The sequence below is a fragment of the Cydia strobilella genome, chromosome 14 (assembly GCF_947568885.1).
Source record: "Cydia strobilella chromosome 14, ilCydStro3.1, whole genome shotgun sequence".
NCBI lineage: Eukaryota > Metazoa > Arthropoda > Insecta > Lepidoptera > Tortricidae > Cydia > Cydia strobilella.
Window position 1 is genome coordinate 14,161,996 of NC_086054.1, and position 23,901 is coordinate 14,185,896.

A 23,901-nucleotide genomic window follows, 5' to 3' on the forward strand; every position below is an offset into this window, starting at 1 on the left:
GTTGTACTGTACTTCCATCTCTGTCGCGCAAATAACGATAGGATTAAACGAACTTAAAGGCAAGGTCACATGTTCAAGAAGTTTGCCGGCACCTATAAGTATTACTTAACATGAAACTGACAATTATTTAGTGGATACAGACCTTACATAGTTTACACACATAGTTTACTTCCTAGTTGAAATAAAAATGCAGCTTACCGGTCAGTAGTCAGTATATGCCTAAGTCAAAATTCTAACTTATTAAGTTTACAATTTTCAGTTAAAATTTTCATTACTTATGGGCAAACATTTATATCCGATCGTATAAATAGTAAGTATGTAAACGCCAGCTCCGATGTCAAGAGCAAATTAGCTAAGGGCATCCTTACTTACCAACCAATTCATTCCATCTGACGGATGCACTTGTAATCATTAATTGCATCCATCACAGAATTACCAAACGATCCGTGGGGCGTATCAGAAAAATGTGGCAGATTGTATAACAGCCCCCATTCAGCATCACTAGCCCATGCACCATTACAGGCAGTTCGAGAGCCGACCATAAAGTAAATTAATCAATTAGCTTGGGGCATGTCGACATTACGAATAACGTTTAATTTTAGCCCTCATAAGAGGGTCATCTCGCTGGAGACGCGCGACCCCGCGATCAAACCGATCTGACAGTCTCGCGGGTCCTTTACAACTGGTTTTTAGGTTGGTGGCACGTTTGAGAGCTCATGATGACTGGTTCAGTCGAGTAATTGTGCAGTTTTGTTGACGTCATTTGGTTGATAGTTGTCGAGTGCAGTTTGTGAAAAATGAGGACGTTGCAGGCTGTGGGTGTGTGAGTTTGTTTATGTTTGAGATTTGTTGCGTAATTCGTAGTGGTTGTTTGATGGAGTTCCGTAAACTTTTCTGAAAAACTTTACGGCATAACTTCATGAATAAGGTGGGTCGGTGGGATGACATCGAAAACGTGCTCGTAGTTAATTTAGAAATTGGAAAATATATATTCAAAGCTCTTCTATGTTAAAGCAACATACTACTACTAATACTTACATGCCTTGATTTATTTTTTACATTCTACTCAAGAAAATAAAAATATGTTCATAATATTTTAGAACTACTCGTATTAAGGGGACCCGGGTATGTCCATAAACTACGTCCGGACCCGGGTATGTCCTTAAACTATGTCCAAAAGGGAGGTATGGGCACAGCGAATGACTCAACGAGGGAGAGTAGTGTTAGGGTCGGCAACGCGCATGTAACTCCTCTGGAGTTGCAGGCGTACATAGGCTACGGAGACTGCTTAACATCAGGCGGGCCGTATGCTTGTTTGCCACCGACGTAGTATAAAAAAAATAAGTGTTGTTTAGTAGATATTTTAGAATTCTGAATAATTCCATTTCCGAAGCCTCATTTCTCAATGCCTCTGGAGTTCTAAACGTCTCCTGTCTCCTACAGTATCCACTTGCCATCAGGCGGGCCATCCGCTTGTCACAAACGTAGTGTTTCTCGTACTTATTTGTCCTTTTCTTGGCAACATATCTTACAATATTTGCCCTCTATTTGTATATTTTTTTAAATATAATTCCTTTTTCACTATTAAGCGCAAATGAAGCTTGAACATATATTTTAAACGGTTTGATATACATATAAGCACCAATACCACTAATTCTAGGACAGACTTTATTTACCGACTAACAGAACATCTCCCCACAGCGGACGCGCTGCAATCGGAAGCTGGTTCGGACGGGAACAGCGAACACGCATCCTCGGGAGACGAGGACTCGCAGATGAGATTACGGCTCAAGAGGAAACTGCAGAGAAACAGGACTTCCTTCACTAATGACCAGATAGACAGCCTTGAAAAAGGTGAGAACCATCTTCTTAGCTTAAATAATTTCGTTCGTAAAATTTTCAACAAGTATTCTTATTTCATCATCATTGTCTGGGCCACAATTGTAAGCAACGTCAAGACTTTAATACCTCTCTTAAATATTTTTACTAGGTACAACTAAGTTCATATTAGTACCTATCACCAAGTCCATAGCATTCACCTTTTAACCTTTTGGACGCCAATGACCGATATATACGCACCGTAGGTTCAACGCCAAAGACCGATTAATCGGTCATAGGCCACAGAGCAACATAGACCTACATGCATATGCATAAAGTTCAATTTCAGTTTTGACACTTCGGTGACGTGGCGTCTGCCACAGCATAGGTACCACCTAACTCAAATTGACTGGCGTCATTAGTTAACCAATGTATGTCCCGTTCTTACCAATTCACTATAAACAAATGGAAAATAAGACCATCATCAAATCTTTAAACTAATCAAGTCAAGTCAGATCTTCCATTCATCATTACCACAGCCACAAATATTTAGCTCTCTATTGGTCCAGGTTCATAAATCGCCGTCACTCAGCACTCAATTGACAGCCGAAATTGTCCACTTCCAACTCTAAGAGGTCCCCAGAGCCCTAATAAACCTATTTCCCATGTCCCTTTCATCTTATTTATTGTTTGTCGACAAGTTATTAGTAAATAAATAAATGTCCCAAACCCCCGTGTGTGCTCAGCGCTTGAGTCGTGGCAGTCGCAATTATTATCTTGGTTATTTGCTTGTTTTATTACTTTATTGTTTTATGGGTGTCATAATAAATTTATTAGGTTGGTAAACATGATCGATATTTATGAAATTTGGTATTTATTGCAGATAATCATGATCACGCTACTAGTTTATGTTTACTCTTTATCATAATATTGATCATTTTAAATACCTATGGTGTTGTAATTTAACTTACGTTCCAGTAATAACTAACTCTTCCTATTGAATTACATTTTCAATTTAATTATTTTTCTTAAATTTTTTAAATAAAATTACAGGTGACAACTCAGTACAAATTTGAACCCTACGAGTATGACGTAAAAGAAACTGAGATGTCACTTGTCATGTAAGAAAAAACGCAATATAATACAGTCCGTTTTAGCACAGACTTGAATAAAACAAAGTGAGGCCGTGACGTCATATTTTTATGGAAATTTGTCATTAATGATGACATTGCCACACTTTGTCATTGCAAACGGCATGCAGAGTTAGCTTGGTCCTCTAGCGTGTTTTTTCGTTGGCAACAAAAATAAAGCAACGACCACAGTCCGTTTTTCCCCAAAAAATTGCCAGCCCTATGATCCACTAAGATTCGATTTGACGCTCACCGTCGATCCGAAAATTCGAACGTGTCCAATTCGAAATTTAATTTTGAATGTCTGTCCACAGAGTTCGAACGAACGCACTACCCCGACGTGTTCGCGCGGGAACGACTGGCCGAAAAGATAGGATTGCCTGAGGCACGTATCCAGGTAAAATTAAAAAAAAATTACAGTTGTAAGGTGGCGATACGCTCTGATACTAACTCTGCCGCCTTTTTGGTACCAAGCAGTGTATACACGCAAGGATTATCCGCTAAACTAGATTAAGATCGCTTGGGGCAATGTTGTAAGAATTAATAGGGTTGAAAGATGTGGCCACTTGTTTTAATAAATCTAAAAACTTGTTAATTAAATCGCGTTAAATAAGTTTTACTACGAAACGTCGGAGGTAAATTTAAAACTTATTTTACGCGATTAAGTCCCGTCGTTGTGAATAATAATGAATCAAAATCGTGAAAGTTTAAATCAGTGTCTTGTTAATTTAAGTTTTTTCTTAAGATATACCATTCCAGATTGTAAAGATTTTGTAAGTCTAAAGGGCTACAGCTTGGGTTTTAACTATATACTCGTACCTACCTATATTTTGTTTTATCTTAAAATATATCAAAATATGACTTGCATTTAAATGCAAGTTTAACTTCACTGAATCAGCGATTATGACAGATTGATTTTAAATATATTTCTATATCTAACTAGATTATGGTCCCAACAAAAACATAAATATGAAATGAGAGCCAAGGTATATTAAGAATAATGTGTCGTTGTACTCGTTGTTGACTCTCCGACAAAATAATTGAGTGAAGTGAAGTGAAGTAAAGTGAAGTTCTGTGCTTTGGAGAAAATCCTGAAATGAGGGCTAACGCGTATGAACTCGCCGCTAGGGGCGCTAGTGTAGATGGTGGCCTTTTCCATAGTTCGAAATGTCAAATGTCACTTGTCACTTCAGTGACTGACAGCTGTTCTTTAGTCTTTTGGACCACCATCAACAGAGGCGCCAACTGGTGAGCAAAAAAACGATAGCCCTCATTATAAAGGATTTGTCTTGGCTATTTTTTACCTACAAAACAAATCTTAGTAAAGTAACATAGACAAATATAATAGCCTATACGTAAAAACTAGCAAAGACAAATCCTTTATTATTTCAGGATTTTGATCTATAAGTTTTATTAATGTAATAATTATCAATGTTTTTTTTTTCAAACGAATTATCAATATTTTTTCAGTTTTCAGATTGTTTTCCCCTATGTACACCTAATAGTCTACCTTGATGCCAAATATCAAGTTTCTAAGTCATTTGGAAGTGGGTTAGGTTTTAGATCCATAAGTCTTAATTGATCTAATGATTATCAATGGCGTCTTCGGTTACCGCGATAGTTACTCGTGACATAAAACTATGAAAACGGATAGACGGATGAAACGGATGTATTATAAATTCAATATACGCGATAATTGCGATATACCTACTCCGTTTTCATTAGTTTTATTTCTAGATAGATTCTTTTTTTCCATCGACATCAAATAATAAAGTTTTTAGATTTCTCCCTCTATATACACCTAATACCAAACCTCTACCTACCTTGTGCCAAATTTAAAGTTTGTAGGTCATCTGGAAGTGGGTTAGGTTTTTGATCAGTCAGTCAGTCACAAAAATGTCGGTTTTTACACGTTAATTTATTTGCGTTTGAGTTACGTTTATGAAATTTTGTATTTTAGACAAGCTAAGGAGCTTGAATAAATGTACCAAATTTCATGTGTGTAGGTTAAATAGCTTTCAAGTTGTGAAGTGGTCAAAAGTAGCTCGAAATAGTTCGTTACACACGGTTGCTGCGTCACCAGTTCCTTTTTCTTTGAACTTGGCTGGACACGCTGCCGCGTGTCTAGATTTCAACACAAGATGAACTGCTTTTTTATACTGATTGCGAAAATGTAGATCTAACTGTTAGGTGGCACATGTATTTAATCTTGTCGGGTACAACGTAAAATATGAAAGTTAGACGCTGTTAACATAAAACGCTTGTTAAAAGTAAACTACAATAAGCCCATACTGCTAATTAGACCATAGAATCGAAGGGCGTTTTTTTTTATTAAAAGCGCTCAACGAATGCGTTCATAAGGGCTTGTTTACACTGCCTGTTTGCGTAGGCACGGCCACGCGGATGCGTCTTTAGCAAACAGACTAAAAAAACAAGGGCAACATACCCTCCCCGACGCAAATACATGTGAACATTACATAGCTTATGTAAATATTCTCTATGGAATATGTTAAACAAAGTTTTTGTTGTTTGAATTTTTCATTTGCGAGTTATGTATTTTGTTTGGGTTGCGGTGAAGTTTTTTGTAAGGATTTTTATTTCGGATGACTATTGAGAAAACTATGATTCGTTTCGCATTAAGATAAACATTTTTTACGCTTACGCCGTTAGATCCATTATTTTCACATTTTCAGCTTGAATAAATTTTGCATTATAACCGTGTTTTTGAGCTTAAGAGCTTTTTGATATAATATTTTTGATTATTTTTATTTCAAAAGACGAACAAATAATATACTCATGTAAATTCAAAGATTTTTTTTCAATCGTCAGTTATAATAACAATTAATAATGCTTTGTATTATATTAACCTATTTATTATTCTAATTTGTACGTAAGTTTTATTTTAGTAACACAGACACTTACAAACTTAATAACTTAGCCAAGTGACCATCGTTTTCGTTTAGAAAACGCCAAACAAAACTTAAAGTACCGCCAACCGGGGTGAATAGGGATGGCTGGGGTGAATAGGGACAAAGCTTAAAATGTGATTTACCTGACTATTTCTTAATAACTACCCATACAAATTGTATCATACAAAATCTACTGTTATTTTCAATCGAATGATTTAATTTGTGTAAGTAATTTTAAGAAATTATCAGGTAAATCAATTTTAAGGTTTGTCCCTATTCAACCAAGCCATCCCTATTCACCCCGGTTGACGGTACTTAACTAAACAATTTTTAGAAACGATCACGTTTTAACATTTCGTTTGGCGTTTGTCGATATACGGTACGATTGTCATCTTAGCGAAGCTTCTCGCTACGCGCTACGCCGTAGCGCTACGATATCAATCGTTCACAATTCACAACATCATGGAGAAGACGTCGATTCAAATTTAACAATTTGTTATAGTTTTGATCTTATTTTGATAAATCCTTGAAGATCGCGCTGATGCGAAATGAATTGAGTCGTGCACGAGAGGCGTGCTAATCACAAAAACCGGCCAAGTGCGAGTAGGACACGCCCACCGAGGGTTCCGTACTTTTTAGTATTTGTTGTTATAGCGGCAACAGAAATACATCATCTGTGAAAATTTCAACTGTCTAGCTATCACGGTTCATGAGATACAGCCTGGTGACAGACAGACAGACGGTCAGACAGATGGACGGACAGACGGACAGCGGAGTCTTAGTAATAGGGTCCCGTTTTTACCCTTTGGGTACGGAACCCTAAAAACAGTTGAATCGGGCTCCAATTCTCACATACAATCTGATATCAAAATTATATCCTTATTATCATTCGCGCGTGCATTTCACTCGTACTTGTTCGCCCCAATAGCGAGACGCACGCACGGGCAACAACAAAATGACATCATTTTGATATCGGAATGTTCGAATTGGCATCCTAAACAACCTTTTGAGACTGCTTAAAAAAAGAATCCATCCCACTTAACAACTGCAGTGTTGCCAACAGTTTAAACCACGATTTATCATGAGGGGACTTGGCTGCAGCTTTTAGCTTTTAACTAAACGGATTTTAAATCAAATTATGTATTATGATTCTACAAATTTTTATAATTAATTGAGTTATAACATAGAATTTGGTAGTGTTTGGATAAGATGAATCGAATAGACCATATGCCAAAAAAGATAGTCTCGTTTGAATAACAGTATTAAAAAACCGGCCAAGTGCGAGTCGGACTCGCCCACCGAGGGTTCCGTACTTTTTAGTATTTGTTGTTATAGCGGCAACAGAAATACATCATCTGTGAAAATTTCTACTGTCTAGCTATCACGGTTCATGAGATACAGCCTGGTGACAGACAGACGGACAGACAGACAGACGGACAGACGGACAGCGGAGTCTTAGTTTTTACCCTTTGGGTACGGAACCCTAAAAAAAAAGGCCGGTGACAATTTCAAAATAGTACAAATCTGTGATGAAACAGCTCAATCTCATGGAGTTTGGGACAACTCGATGACATGATGGATGGAATCTGGTATTTTTTTTTTACAAATAACGTTTGTCATTTTGAACATACAAAAGTTACATCTATGTTTTCACCTAACGTTAACCTTGCGATGGTGTTTGTTCGGTATTAACATTCGAATCTGGTATATTCTTTTTACAAATAACGCTTTGCATTTTGAACATACAAAAGTTACATCTATGTTTTCACCTAACGTTAACCTTGCGATGGTGTTTGTTCGGTATTAACATTCGAATCTGGTATATTCTTTTTACAAATAACGCTTCGCATTTTGAACATACAAAAGTTACATCTATGTTTTCACCTAACGTTAACCTTGCGATGGTGTTTGTTCGGTATTAACATTCGAATCTGGTATATTCTTTCTACAAATAACGCTTCGCATTTTGAACATACAAAAGTTACATCTATGTTTTCACCTAACGTTAACCTTGCGATGGTGTTTGTTCGGTATTAACATTCGAATCTGGTATATTCTTTTTACAAATAACGCTTCGCATTTTGAACTTACAAAAGTTACATCTATGTTTTCACCTAACGTTAACCTTGCGATGGTGTTTGTTCGGTATTAACATTCGACGTCGGAGCCGGTACTTCGGTCACTCAACCACTGATTAGGGTTGCCAATTACTACTTTTACTTTATTATTTTTTGTATTTTTTTACAACGCGACGCGTATTTTTTATCATCTTAAATTTTTTTCTCATATATTATTATTATTTTTAAATAAATGATGCTTTTATATCATAACATGCTACTCTCTCTAGGTTAATTTACTGCCATTATGTACTAAAGATTGTAAGATTTTTGGGCCAATTCATGGATAAATGTAGGTAACACTGAATTACGACTATGCGAATTATAATTCAATTCAATTCAATTATTGATTTCAAATCGTTTGATCCATATAGTGTTAGTAAATACAACAAAACTTAAAATTAATTAAGGTTAGTGACATACAATTACAATTTATAAAACACACAAATAATAATATAGGTACAAGTTACGTATTTGTAAATTTCATTATTCATACTAAAAATACGCTAAACAATACCTGGACAACAAGCATAATGTATTCATCCGCGAAATAATACAAATACGTATCGATTGCACAACCCTACTGGGAAGCCGCTACAAACCACTTTGCGCCCTAAGATTAGTGGACAAAACTCAATTTCGCTTGAGTGGCGCGTAGGCTTTCGAGGAGTTGTTTCCAGTGGCTACCACGTGTTGCCCCGGGTTCAAGGCTGTGTAGGGTGACCATACGGTTAGATAATGCAGGATATTTTTTATCAAATTTACGGAAAAGCATGGCCACTGTTTTTCTTAAGTGGGTTAACGAAATGATTGTATACGGATACGCTACTTTTTGAACACTCATATTAGCTATTTAACTTATGAGGTGTGAGACCAATATAAATAGTCTAAATTTTAGGTGGAACAATGTTTAAAATTTTCATCCAATTTTGGGGTTTCAAAGAAAGTTTTATTTATTTTGACTTTATTTTTGTTAGTATGATTACTGATTAAACAACGGATCTTTCATAGATTTACCCACAATTTTACAAATACTCGTAACGTATATCATTTAATACATAAACCCTCGCAAAAGTATATAATTTCTTACAAAAATTATTACACAAAACTTTTAAAAACTTGACAATAATCATTTTAACCGTAATAGGGATTTCGATTTGATTTTACACATTGATGTCAATTTGATTTCATTTTGACATCTCTCGCCCTTGCATCCCGGTTCTACAGATATTGGTGCAAGCTAGATATTCGAGTAATAACATATCAATACCAATCAAATCTATATTTACAAAGTTCAAATACTTTACTGCGCACACTCTTCATGCTCTTCAGCCTTTTTCAATACACGCATTCAACAAGCCTCTCAAAATTCTTAAAAAAAACCCCACACATCCCACACTGTCCCCACTTGTGGGCACACTACAGGGGTGTATCGACCCAGCCTACAGGAAGCGGGGGCGAATTTCCGCCCCCCGTTCTGAAAAATTGGCACCCACCGCGCATGAACCTTTACACTCTAATACCAACCTTACCCTATACTCTTTAAAACTCATATTAGTTCGGCTACATCCAGGTTACAACAACCTTTATATACGCATCATTTGAAAATGAATTTTATCTATTGATAATAAGGTTGTGTTTGGGGTGAGGATAGGGATGTTTTCCCTCTCCTGTCCTTTTTGATTAATGCTGGTATATGACTGGTTTGTTTTTGTGCCGGATTTAATTCGATTTCTTTTAGTATATAAAGGCTTTACCTAAAATAACCTAAAGAATGAAAAAAGTGATAGTAAAGAAAAATAAATCAAGCGCACAACAAAGAAAGATTTACTGGAAATCTGGGAAAGAAATGTTTGTAAGGAATAAGTCTCTTTACGTTGAATTTCTTGGAATAAAGCTTAGGACTCGGGCACTAACACCAATATAATGTCTTCGGGCATTATTACGAATATAAGAACAAAAAGAAATATAAGCATTTTTAACAACTATTTAGAAATAAATAGCATGTTAATAAGGTGCGTTACATTTAATACAAAGTCGATTTACAATAAATCTAGATTAAAAGGTTCGACATTTTGCTTGCATTCTGCTTTATGACATTGTGTGTAGGTACATGACTTTTTTTTTTTTTTTATCCTATCTGGCTTTTACTCCCCGCAATTTTGCACGGGGTGAATTTGCCAAAGTCGGTTTTTGACTTTCACACGTGAGGAGAATGTAGGTACATGACTTATAACCAACCAATAAATAAGCAACCAATTGTCACTTACCACCTAATACACTATTGTGACTACTTATTCTTTGCAAATAAATACTTATTTAACTACTTACTTACTTTATGTGCTCTTCACCTATCTAAATTCATTAATCTGAATTGCCTTCTTGGTACTCTTTCATCAACACTTCTGTTATTAACGATTTCTTCGTTAATAAATTAGGTTACCTCAAAATTTCACCTGAAACTGTTTTTTTTTGATATAACTACCTGTGTGGCTACCACCAGTTTGGCACTGACATAAACGCTATCGAGAACGTAACTTACTTTTTATGCATCTCGCTCGTACTCTCATATTAGTGCGAGCGAGATGTATATAAAGTAAATTACATAGACGTTAGCGTAAATGTCAGTTTTGACAGTCACTAGTCATTCTAGTCAGTGACTCATAGTACGGGTACTAAACCACAGGGCGGACACGCTATACATCAAAAATCACTTGCGTTTCTATGTGTGAACGGCACGTCTGTACACGCGTCCTCCTTCATAGTGTGAGTAAGTTGCTTAAAAATAGTACTGAGCGGCCGGCAAACGGCCGTCAATCTGCTTTCGCGGGGCGAGGTAATTCGAGTCGGAGCGGGGCGGTGCGTGGCCGTTCTATAGGTATGATAATACTATTACTTATTCTGTGACTAAACTATAGGTAGTCATATATTGTCATTGTCCAGGTTTCATTCCACAAAGTTTAAGCATGCAATTCCAGCCTTAGTCCCTCGCAGAGCTAAACAAAATTTAATTGTAAATGACAATTACTCATAATTCCTCTGGCTAATGAGCAAACTTCGTAATGAGAACAAGGGCTGCAACCCTATAAATGTCTGCGCAGAATGCCGGAAAAAACTTGATGGGAAATATTCTGTTATTTTCCATAATAATTCCTTTAATATGAACTGGGAGCAACAGGATAGGCAGAAAAATCAATAAATTCAGTCTACTTTGGCGTTATGGTTAACTTCTAATTGCGACTACTTTGGCGCTGGAAATGTCTGTCTGAATATTGTTATATTTTGTATAGTTACTATAATCTTATTACGTGGATACATATATTGAGCTCTATAAAACTGTAGAACAGTCCGGCAGTTTATTAAAAACAATTATAGAATCAATCATCAAATAATCATTTACAGATGTGACATATCCGGTGACAACGTGGTCAGAAGCAATTTTAGGCGGCAATGCAGTCGTGATAACAATTTTTGAATTTTTAAAGATAAAGATAAAAGATATTTATTTGTGACAATCACAACACAAGTACGAACATGTACAGACAACAACAGCAAGAAAAGAAGAAATCATCAAGTGTGCATCACGAAATGGACCCAACTCACCATAATGCTAGCTATAAAGCCAGCGCTGGTCTTCCGTAGGGCCCATTCGGTGATGCCACGACAGATAACACACAAAGATACATATTAAAACATTACAAAAATACACCCAAGAAATAATTACAATCATATTAACGAAACCAAAAAAAACATTATAAGCACAATGAAAAATAAAACCAAGTATACAAGAAAAAAAGAAAAACATTTAAAAAACAAACAAATCCATAGACAATTAATAATTATGAATGCGACCATACCATGTGTCAAAAACCAGCTTGCAGCTGCTAGCGCCAGCGGCTACTGGCGAAACTAAAACTGCCTGCAACTTCAAGCACGGTATAACCTCAACTAAATGGTATTTTCGCAACATAAGACGTCATCCTAATAAAAGAAGTAATATGGCAAAGGAAAAATGACAAAAACCGTACTATACGGTAAGTCGATATAAACACGAGACATTTTTTTTTGATATTAAGATAGATATAATTAACTTTTTATTTCCTTAAAATGCTTATTTATGCTAATACTTACTCATTATGTACTAGTATAATTATAGACTATAAACGTGTATAAACGTGTGTGTGTGTGTGTTCAGTTAGTCAAATTTCAAGACGCAAACGTCCCCAATTTACTATAATCTTAGGTTGTATCATAAAGGAAGCTATATCTGTGTAGATACACGTATTATTTATAACACTTCACTACAATTTTTCTAACTTTTAAGACACAAAAGTTATTTTAACTTTAAATCTTAAACAAAGTTGCGAAGCGTCATGTTGTGCCAACATCTGAACAATTAAATAAGTCGACCGTTGCGTGCCGGAAGCTGCCAGTGCTGGCGCGTGCGTCGCTTCCGGCAATATGGCGCCCAAGAGCTGGATAATGATGATTTTGAGGCTCACCGGATTATTATTATTTTAATGTGACTTCTTCTCTTCAGGCTGCTTTAAATCTCTTACACAGTCCATGAATTTGTTTTAAAATTCGTTTATATCAATGTCTGTCACTCCAATGACGAAAGGGTGATATAGACGTCGAGTCAAATAAACCCGAATAAAAATCGATAAACCCCAAACCTCAGCCAAACCATCCCGCAATCCGCAAAACTACACATTTCCATAACCAGGCTACACCAAAACAATTACTCCGGCAACTTGTTGTCAAAATAACAGAATTACGGCAAATCTCATTTAGCAACCCTTGCAACTATGGCGCAATTTATAAAAGGAAATGACGGAGCCCCTTGTCATCGCTGTCAGTGAAGTATAGATATAGATGGAGGAAAAACGTCATAATATTTTACCGGGGTACGATTTAGTTCGGGGCGTTATAGCGTTTTTATGTACGTTGGGGGTATTTTTGGGTATTTGTTGGGGGCGGAATTAGTTCATTTATGTTTTATATTGGTTTTGATATTACACGTATACCTACTTACATATATGAATAAGTTTTACGGAGAGATTTTAAATCGAAGGTTTTAAATTACTAAATACTATTACTTTAGGTTTTGCAAACTAATTGACAATTGAGTAGCCTAAAGTAGTACTAAAGTGTATAAATATCGCAGTTTATCCATAAACATTCTAGGCAAAAATACAGTAATCGTAAGTAGTACTTATTGATCCATTTATAATTGATGTCTGAATAAAATATTATACAGGCAGGTACAGTGGAAGTTTTATCTTAATTTCATTGCATTTATTTGAGAGATTCCCTGTTGAAATCTCTATTTTCAATGCCCTGAAGGTCATTAGGCAGACCATTGAATATTTTTCATGACCAACTTCTAATACATCGGATCATTTCTTCATAAGCATTGCCTTCTCATATAAACAACTAAAATATATCTAGTTCCAATAAAACATAAACGTACGTAGCGTAGCAACACTCACGACCCTTTTTCCCATTTCGACCGGGAATAAAATATTGTAGGCAGCAATTTCAGAGGCCCGGCAATAATATTATGACATATTGCTTTGCCGGCCCCTTTGATGGCAATGTGCGAGGCTTTTCCTATTTTCCTATCAACTACGTAAGTATTTAAATAGAGGAATATTATAAATTATACGATCACTGGTTTATTAGATAGTACTTAATTTGGTGGAAACTAGAAGAAGAATGAACAATATAATCTAAAAAATTACAAAAATTTACAACATAACAAGAATTAAAAAAATATAAAAAAGTATATAAAGGAAAAATTCCAATATTTTTTGTTAATCATGTGTAATAGGTAGGTAGGTAAAGGAATCAAAAGGTAGACTTAGGTTTATTTAGTATTTAATCATAAAAGATATAAGACTAGTGAAATTAACCGTGAATCATTCAAAACTCTAATCATAAAAGGGATATACAATAATAATAATGTCTGCGTGTGTGCTAACTGCATTAAATTGTGTCATCTAATCAATAAGGCATGTTTTTTACATTTATACTATAATATAGAATATTGTATTCATTGTGTTTAACAAACTGCCCCTATTTATATGCCTACCTTCATAAATAATATACTACTTATATTAATTTTCACACCAAGAGGATACTTACATGTTATGGTTTATTGTTTGAGTCACATATGTATTTGTAATTCACGTGATAAAAAGATCACATGCACGATGTCACGGGGCCGGCCTAATTTAATTAATAAATACGAGTAATGTACATGCTACTCTAATTAAGTAAATTACCCTCATATTTAATCTTATTTCACGCAGCGACCCGCCCTTAACTGGCATTGGAGTGTTTTTAAATTTAAGTTTGCATGTCGTCAGTCAGATTTTATAAAGTAAAGAGGGTCTATTGCGAAAATAGAAATTTCGTTATGTGCCTCTGCATATTCGAGCAACTGGCCAAGTGCGAGTCGGACTCGCGCACGAAGCGTTCCGTACCATTACGCAAAAAACGGCAAAAAAATCACGTTTGTTGTATGGGAGCCCCATTTAAATATTTATTTTATTCTGTTTTTAGTATTTTTTGTTATAGCGGCATCATCTGTGGAAATTTCAACTGTCTAGCTATCACGGTTCATGAGATACAGCCTGGTGACAGACGGACAGACAGACAGAGACGGCGGAGTTAGTAATAGGGTCCCGTTTTTACCCTTTAGGTACGGAACCCTAAAAATAGACGAACGAATGAACGGAGTGGTTCACGGTAGGCCCCCAGAAAACACGAGATCTCCATGAAATTGCCTTAACATATTTTACTGAAGAACATACATATCCTGCGTAGGTCCTCAAACATCCAAAAATAACCACAATACCATTACAGGTGTGGTTCTCAAACCGGCGGGCGAAATGGCGAAGGGAAGAGAAACTAAGAAGTCAACGGCGGGACGCGCCAGCCGCGTCACCGCCTGCACCGCCCGCACCACGTTTACCACTCAACGGGGGCTTTAACTCAATGTATAGCCCGATACCGCAACCTATCTCTACGATGAGTGATACCTACAGGTACGTTAACACGTAAGCAACTTCACATTTACTTACCTACTTCTTAACAATCAAATTGACTGTATTAAAAATAAATTATTTTACACAATGCAAGAAATAAAGCGCTAGAAGACCTTTTGGACGCCAATGACCGATATATACGCATTGTAGGTGCAACGCCAAAGACCGATTAATCGGTCATAGAGCACAGAGCAACATAGACCTACGTGCATATGCATAAAGTTAATTTTATTTGTTTTCGGCGATTTCTGACCAAGATAACTCTGCATGGCATTTGCAATGACAGTGTGGCCGTGTCATCATTATTGTCAACTTTCTATGACATGACACCCTCAGTTTGTTCTATTCAAATCGGTGTAAAGCTAGCTTAGGCGGATTCTATAGTGCTTACTCTCACTGAATGAAACCTTCTAAAGCTCAATGTATTTCACAAAGAGTTGAAAACGCGCTTTTACACGAATACACACGAACCAAAGCTGCGAGTGCTTTGAACTCGCATTCTTACCTCTAGCGCCATCTATCATCGAGTGGCGACACTAATTAAATTGAGCGGGAAATCGCGCGGCAAAGGTCGCCTTGCGTTTTCCGCCGCGCTGCAGATTCAAAATAACTTAAGAACTACACTCTGTCAAGCCATTTCCGTTAGTAGTAAAGAGCGGCTTTAAAAAATGTATTATAGGCACGAAGGGTTACCGTCCCATAGAAAATTGGAATTTCGCGCCTTTTTCTACTGACAAACTTGTTTGACCCGCTATACTAACGTGTCTGTGGTTTATTATTTAAAATTAGTCTTTATTACCCTTATATTAACAGTCATTATCGCTTTCTTGAAATGTAAAAGGTTTAGAACACATGTGACGTTTTAAATATTAAAGGAAAAGTGCACTGAGACGCTCTAAGGTTCGAAGGTCGGTCGGCGTTCCACTTGGATTGATTTTTAATACTTGAACGAGGTTTTAGCTTTTGTCGTCGGTTGAAAATTAACTGAGAAGTTTCCCCTTTACTTGAAACTAGCCGACACGCTTTTTGTCGTTCACGGGTCGTAAAGTTTATGAAAGGTTTTGATGTCGTGTAGTATAATTTTAACGGCTTCTGGCTGTTGATGAGTGCTTTCAGTCAAAACAGAAGTACTTTGGGCTTATTTTATGCATCTGTTTTTTCATGGAACTAGGCTTTTTCGTTCGTTTCGTCGTTTCGTTTCGTTTCTTTTTATGCGTAGTTTCGAAGTAGGTAGGTACCTAAATTAAATTGTGTTAGCATATATATGCTCAAATAATAGTTTCACTTTTTCATTATTAGGCCTGATTTGGCCAACCATGGACACCGCAGTTATTAAGGAATATCGTATTGGTCTTAAAGCCATACCTAGTTATTCAGTTAGACATGGAATTTTCTGTTTTCCGACGATACTTAATTTTTTACTGTGTCAACCCATAGGGAAGTAAGTACCGAGTAAGTAAGTCACTAAGTACCGAGGTCTCGGCCCACAATACCACTTTGTGGCATTTGGTGTCGAGACACTGGGGCCGTGGGGTCCAAGCGCAAAAGTTCTTTTTAAAGAACTTAGCAAAAAGCTCGTCGACGCAACCGGTGACCAGAGAGCTGGCGGCTTTCTCTCGCAGCGCATAAGTATTGCCATTCAGCGAGGGAATGCTGCCAGCATCTTTGGCACAATGCCGCGGGGGCCTTATTTAGATGTTTTTTTAATTAAGAGTAGTTTTGTTTTTTAATTTTTTTTTATTTATAAGTTGTTATTCTTAGTTACTTTTAATTGAATAATAATAATTGTTAATCCCATACGGAAGATATCAGCAAATCCTATGTCCGACTACGAACGCAACATTTTTTTAGAAATCGCCCGTTTAAATCCCATTTTAACCCTCTCTTTGCCCACAGCTCAATGTCCGGCGGTCTCTCATCCTCCTGCCTGCAACAACGGGACGGCGGCTACCCGTACATGTTCGGCGACGTGCTCGGCAACGGCGGTTACGCTAGAGCACCGGCCGCGCATCAACACGCGGCGTACAGTCAGCCTCAAGCCGCCGCTAGCACTGGTAAGAAATACTGGATATACAACTACCTAATACCCTACTACCTCACTACCCCAGGGCCACGAAACGCGCGCTCGAAGCGTCAGAATCGAGCACGCTGACGTTATAAATGTGTGGCGGTCGGTGAGCACGCTCGTGACGCTTGGCTCGGAGCGTGCGTTTCGTAGCCGAGCCGTTAGATAAAAGGTTGATTCATAAACTGGCGCCAGATTTTTACTGAAATGACAAAATTCAAATATAAATTACGCGCCAGATTTCGTGAATTAATCTATATCGCTATATAATCACATAACGCTGTAGCAGCGGACGAAGCCAATTAAGTGAAAAGCCTGGAACACTTAAAGTCGTCGCAAGTGTGCCTAGTGCCTCATTCTTAGAAAGATATTGATGTGTTTGTGTCGCAAATAGCATTCAAAGGGTTAAATTTACATATTTATCAGGACTATTCAGGATGCCGTTATTGTTAACTCGTTTTAATACTTTCACAAAGGTCATCAACCGACCGACCGGCTTACGAATACGATTTTGTAAGACGGCAGATATTCTGTTCATTCGAAAAATACTTTATGAAATAAAAATATTGAACACCAATGTCTGAAAACGCTACAGAACCGTCGAAATCAAGAGCCTTGGAAAATATTTACCAACTCCGTAATAAAATGTAAAAAACGCTGAGTCAAGAGCAAGGGGCGCACCGCGACATGACAGGGAAACAAAAAATAAAACCGGGGAAAAAAGAGGGAAAATAGGAGTCCCGATTGGATTTGCCGTTGTCTGTTCCTTACAAATGGGTTTTAAATTGATTTTGAATATCGAACGGTATTGTTCTGTAGACGACGGTTGGATTCCTACGCAAATGTGGTGCCAATTTAGCGGGCAGACTTACGAGTTACGACTCACAAACGTTTGTACACGTTAATGTTCTATCAGGTTTGTATTCTCTCCTTCATTTGCTATGGTTGAAAATAACGGAGCCATTTAGTTAAGGTATTTTAAGAATAGGTGGGTGCACCACTGGGAAAAAATATGAATCTCCATAGAAACGTAGACCTCTCGTAGTCTTGCTCTCTGGATATTTACATTATGAAAAATATTTTCACACAATTTTATTTACATCAAAGAGGTGTATATTAACCTGAGCCTTGCCCCTTCGTTTCACTTTTTAATTTTTTTAATTACTATATTTTCACATTATCTGATCCGATATATCGGATGTCGGAAGGGAGTAAAATGTAAGACATATGTGTTTCTCTGTATTTATTTATGCATTTAATGAATCATTATTACTAAAAAACGATAAATAACGCAAAAAAGGCGCACTTAACGCCATTGGCACTCTCCTGCAGCTGTTTTTGTCATAGGCGCCTTCCGACATCCCATATCGGATGGGCGCTTCCGATAAATTCAGCCATGTCGAAGCTCCCCGTCAGTTGTCGGACCGATAATATTTGTTTATGTGCGTATGTGTAGGCATAATGTGTGTTGTAGTGTGCATGACCGCTAGATACGGCGCCCGGGCGCGCCCTCGCGGCCTGACTACGCCGATGTAGGATCCTACATCCGATATCGGATTGGATAATGTCAAAACACTCTTAGGAGCTTCAAAAATATGTTCGCTGCGTGCGATAAAATTGCGATGAGCGAAAAGAAACACTTATAGATAATGTCAGTATACAGAGAAGAAATTGGGGACTACGTTTGTATGAAGCAGCGGTCATCCATTTTCCTCTTAAATATATTGTAGGTATTTTTTTTACTAGCCTATTATGGTGTCCCACTGCTGGGCAAAGGCCTCTCCCCTTGTCTTCCACGACTCCCGTTATAGTGCCTCCTCCGGCCAGTTGTTGAGAGAGGTGTCTAGGCCGTCCCGCCATTTATTGTAGGTATATAATAATAAAATAAATTAGTATGGTTAAGATAAATAAATACACGCCGAAAACAAATGAAAATGTCGACGTGAAAAGCTAAACAAAATCAACGAATCTGGATTTATTATTCAAAGAGCAAACCCATTGTTTCCCAAAGGCAGTAACTTTTCCATTTGATATTATATATCACGCGGCCGACATTTTTAGCCGTAGGTGGCGGAAAGGGGCATGAATTATTGTTGTTCATTGTCGGACTGAGTTTCAGCAGGAACAAAAGAGGTTTTTCATTCAAAATGCATTTCATTTGGTCTTTTGCTTTCGACGGGTGCATTCGCAGGGTATTAAATAATGCGGATTTGTTCGTTTGGCGCCTTGTGCTGGGGATCACTTTTGGTTTTTCATGTTTCTTTAGAGCTCGATGAAAAGAACAATGCTGGGAATACGGACGGAGAGATTCATATTTACCTACCTACCAATATCTATACTAGGAACCGCAGACAGAAAACGAATTGGTGTATACGTAATAAGCTGTACGTAAACATGCATTTCTTAGTCTGCCTTCAACGGCGTGTTAGTTTAATAGGCAAAAGCTCTATAATCCTGCGAACAGACATAAATTGGTCTGGGATTTCTTAATAACGCTAACCCATGAGTCCAGACCCTTGAATAGATAGTACCTAAACCGTCGTACATACATGAAAATTGGGTTCAAACACTATTTTTGAGTCAAACGTAAAAAAACAGACAGGCCGAGAACTTACCTAAAATCAAATGATTTAACCTTGTTTAAGTCTCACAATAACGATTTTAAAAACTATACTTCTTAGGTAAGTAGTTTTGATGATTGACATACCTAAACAAAGACCCAAAGACCATTAATTGAGTAAGCGACTTCAGAATTTATCGTTTAAATACCCACTTACACAATATCCCATCATAATATGTGATTAAACCTAGTCTAAAACACCGATAAATTGACAAGCTAGCAACAATATAGCGTGGCACGAACGCGCCATAGACACAGATCATTGACTAGCGTGTTTAGCGCGATAATAGCGTGAAAGCGAACCCTCCGGTTATCGCCGGCGGCAGGCAAGGGGTTGAAGTGAGCCGTATGTCTGGATAGCTAAAATGTAACCTATGCGAGATTGTGCGAACGCTATATCGCGTCTTTAGCACTTAATGGGTTAAGCGTAGCGTTTTGTTCGATAAACGAAATGAGTTTGTTGCGTAAACTTTTGGCGTCTCATTTTATTGCACAATATTACAAAAATATGGACACTGAAAGAGCATAGTAATTTAGTTATTGCATTAGGTACAATTACATACACGCACTTTATTATGTACCTACCTCCCTGGGTGCATTTCTTGAATTGGGTTGAAAGGTATCTCTACATTGGCTACATTATTATAGGTACTTACACACTAGTTCTAGTGCCAGAAAGAGTATAAGCAAGCTGCAAAATTATATGGACACGAATGGAATTCATTTATGATGTGGCCATGCACTTTTGCAGCTGGTTGTACATGTACAACTGTTGTATTACCTACAACCTTATTGTATGACCTAATCTTAGGATCATTCAACAAACAGTTTCAAATCAAAATTCATCAATCCAACTTGCATATACATTCGTGGAAGCAATTATTGGTTCGTCAGAGCATCTATAACTTGCTCATGTCTACATTTACGTGGTTCCATAACCGTGCGAATTTAAAACAGCGTAAGTCCATAACATGCTACGGCACATACGTCGTTTCCATAATTATAAATTTATAGGCTTGTCAATCGGCTTCCTGACATAATCAAGCAAGATATCGTGTACCGAACGTCCGTATCAATCCGTAATCACATAAACTCCTATCTCATCTTCCGCTTTGCTAAGTTCAACTTCACTATAACGTCTTAAGGTTCAATTTGCGATGTCATTTAACAAGATGGGAGGATTTGGAAATAATTGAAAACCGTATTAGATATTGGCTGGTTTGACGCGCTAATAGGTTTTACGATAGGTATGACGTTTGAGTCCTAGATCTCGGTAGGTAATTGATGCGGAACGCTAAGCGTATCGGATGGAATATGCGTTAATATGGGATCGATAATATCGGAACGAACTTAACCCTTTGAATGCCGTTACTAGTATTCGTGATGCAAATGCTATGGTAGCATAACTCAACGCTATCAGTCTGTTTAATTAAGTATAATGAAATATACATACAGGATGGGAATTACTGTTGGTTAACTTACTGTTCACACAGTATCCTACTTTAGACGAATATCTTGAAAAGTGTGATCGTAGTATACTATTTGACGAGGTACAGTTAGCATTAATAGTAGCGGATAAATCAACGCGCCAAAAGTATCTGCCACCCATTATATTCAAAATAAAGATAAATCTCGACAGTTGGCGACAAGAAATATCTCATACAGTCTAATTCATCCTACATATATATATAGAGACATCTCTTTTTGTCACAAGGTAGATACTTTTGACGCGTAGTCTGATCCGTTAATTTTAACCTAACATCCATAAAATACCTACTTAACATTAGTTTTTTTTTACCATATAACATATAAGTAGATGCTATTTATGCTTAAGTTGTATGTGTAATTGATACAATTAAGCCACAGATTATCAAAATAACGCGTCAAATTCCTCACAATCAAACCTCTTTTTCCGTAGGTGAGATGATATTTATACTTATAGTTAGTCAAGCAAATCTTGAAAAAGGCGCGAAATTCAAAATTTCCTAGTGAACGATATCCCTTTCCGCCCACATTTTTTAAATTTGCCGCCTTTTCTACTGACAAGATTTGCTTGACCATCTATAAGTTGTATGTGTAATTGATACGATTAAGCCACAGCTTATAACGCGTCAAATTCCTCACAATCAAACATCAAACCCCTTTTTCCGTAGGTGTAATATCTGCGGGCGTATCCGTCCCCGTTCAAATACCATCGCAGGGGCCCGACCTCGCCTCCAACTACTGGGGCAGACTCCAGTGATCGCAGCTCTTCGGGTTCCCGCGCCTACTAATGCCAGAGAACCCGACAGAGCCATCTAGCGAAATACCGCACAACTACGACCTCTCGATGAACGCTCTCAACATGACCGCCGGGCATGACGCTATTGAGATGCCAGAAACTGTATCGTAAGTCAGAAAAGAAAGCAACTGATGATGTTCAAATCCTATTTGTAAGCGGCGCGCGTGGTAAACTAGGCTGAGAAATTATACTAATATTTTTGGTACAATTTGAAGTTTTGGGTTTATTCTACTTAGAATTTGATGTTGAAAATTGCCCCCAAAACAGTTTTTATAAGTTCTTGCTTGAACCGTAGATGAAAAAATCCAATTGGTTTAGACATGTTTTTTCTATTCCCTATTCCAAATGGTTGTATAACCAAATTCTTGAAAAATGAACAAAAATACTCAAATTCTTATTATACATAATTAATTATCATTTTATTATTACGGCGTAATTTACTGCGGGCGTTTGATTTTTAAACTAAGCTAAGGAATTGGGTATCGGAGAATAATTTCTTAAATCTTAATTCCTATGTATCTTCACGTTACGAAATTCATAAAGGCAACATAATTATTAAGTTCTAAAGTTGAAATGCATTATAAAAAATGCCAATAAATAATTTTTCAAATAGTTTGTGCACCTCCCTACTTAACAAAAGTGAATGTAACTATTATTCAATAAATTCCGCCCTGAACTACCTATCCAAAGGTTCTCAAAAATTTCGTACATTAGAAAAGACCTATCAATTATTTTAGGAACTTGTTTTAGTAATTGCGATTTACGAAATTATGCTACGAACCCAACAAGTTACAACTGTATATACAGCGCCATCTTTGATCGAGTAGCGGCAGCTTTGAACGCTCCGCGCGAAAACCGAAATACATGTAAATAATTGTTTGTGCCAACGTTCTATGATAAGTGTTATGCACCTAATGCACCCTTTACGTGCACAACCCTTTTTCTTTGATGTATGTAGGGGTGACACGCATTAATAGAAAACGAGGAAATTCCCGTTCGCCACGGCGTTCCCCTCAAAATTGTCACACTACAAATTGTATTTGTATTATTTGTACAATTCATAACAGCACGTAGTTAATTTACGATATTTATTTATTGATAGGAACCAATGTTGCTGTGATTAAATTAGTATAGATATTATTTTACCACAAATTGTTGAATTCGTGTAAACTAAAGCCAAAATTGCATTTATTTCTTCTTAATAACTGTACTTATTTTAATTAGTATTCGATACGATGGTGCTGGTTTTCAGCAAGTTCTATATTTTACATTTAATTTTAATGTAAAGTGAACCTTTTAATATATTTTCATTGTCTAATGGAATGAAATGCAATACTGACGGGGCGATATGATATAAAAAGTGTATGTATTAATTGTAATTTAGTTTTTAAGTGTAAAATAAATTATTAATCGATTATAAGTGCATATAGATTGAGGGGATTACAGTGAAATTTAATAAATATCGCATTAACCATTATTTTCTTTGTTTTATTATTGTCCTAACAAAATTATATACTGGTAAGTACAGAAAAAAGGTTTATTTTTATTTGAATACTGTAACGTACAATTTACACAACAGTTATGAATGATTCACGGTTTTTCACTAGAATTACGAGTATATTGACCGGGATATCGCCGCTATACTTACTTAACCTCGTATCTGCAACACTCATTTGATGACAAAAGCACCCGTATTCCGAATGAAAGAAAAGCGACATTTCCATCAAATGATTGTTGCAGATATGAGGTTGAGTAAGTATAGCGACGATATGGACCGTGATTACCCCGAAAACAATACCTACAAAAGGTAATCACGGCCCATATCCCAGTCGATATAAATCTAATTTACACATAAATAGGCTACGGTGCCAGCTTACTATTACTAGGGCAGTATACTTGTGTTCCACCA

The 23,901-nt window shown here is 36.9% G+C and overlaps 1 protein-coding gene across 1 annotated transcript in view; it reads left to right on the top strand.

The window, feature by feature from the left end:
* LOC134747296 (paired box protein Pax-6) overlaps positions 1-23,469 on the top strand; it is a 106,634-nt gene extending 83,165 nt beyond the window's left edge. The window contains exons 6-10 of the mRNA XM_063681918.1: positions 1,687-1,854; positions 3,263-3,345; positions 14,845-15,026; positions 16,923-17,080; positions 21,865-23,469. Coding sequence (XP_063537988.1) covers positions 1,687-1,854; positions 3,263-3,345; positions 14,845-15,026; positions 16,923-17,080; positions 21,865-21,953 — 680 coding nt within the window. The 3' untranslated portion in view covers positions 21,954-23,469. The remainder of the gene's footprint in view (positions 1-1,686; positions 1,855-3,262; positions 3,346-14,844; positions 15,027-16,922; positions 17,081-21,864) is intronic.
* Positions 23,470-23,901: the final 432 nt, after the last annotated feature.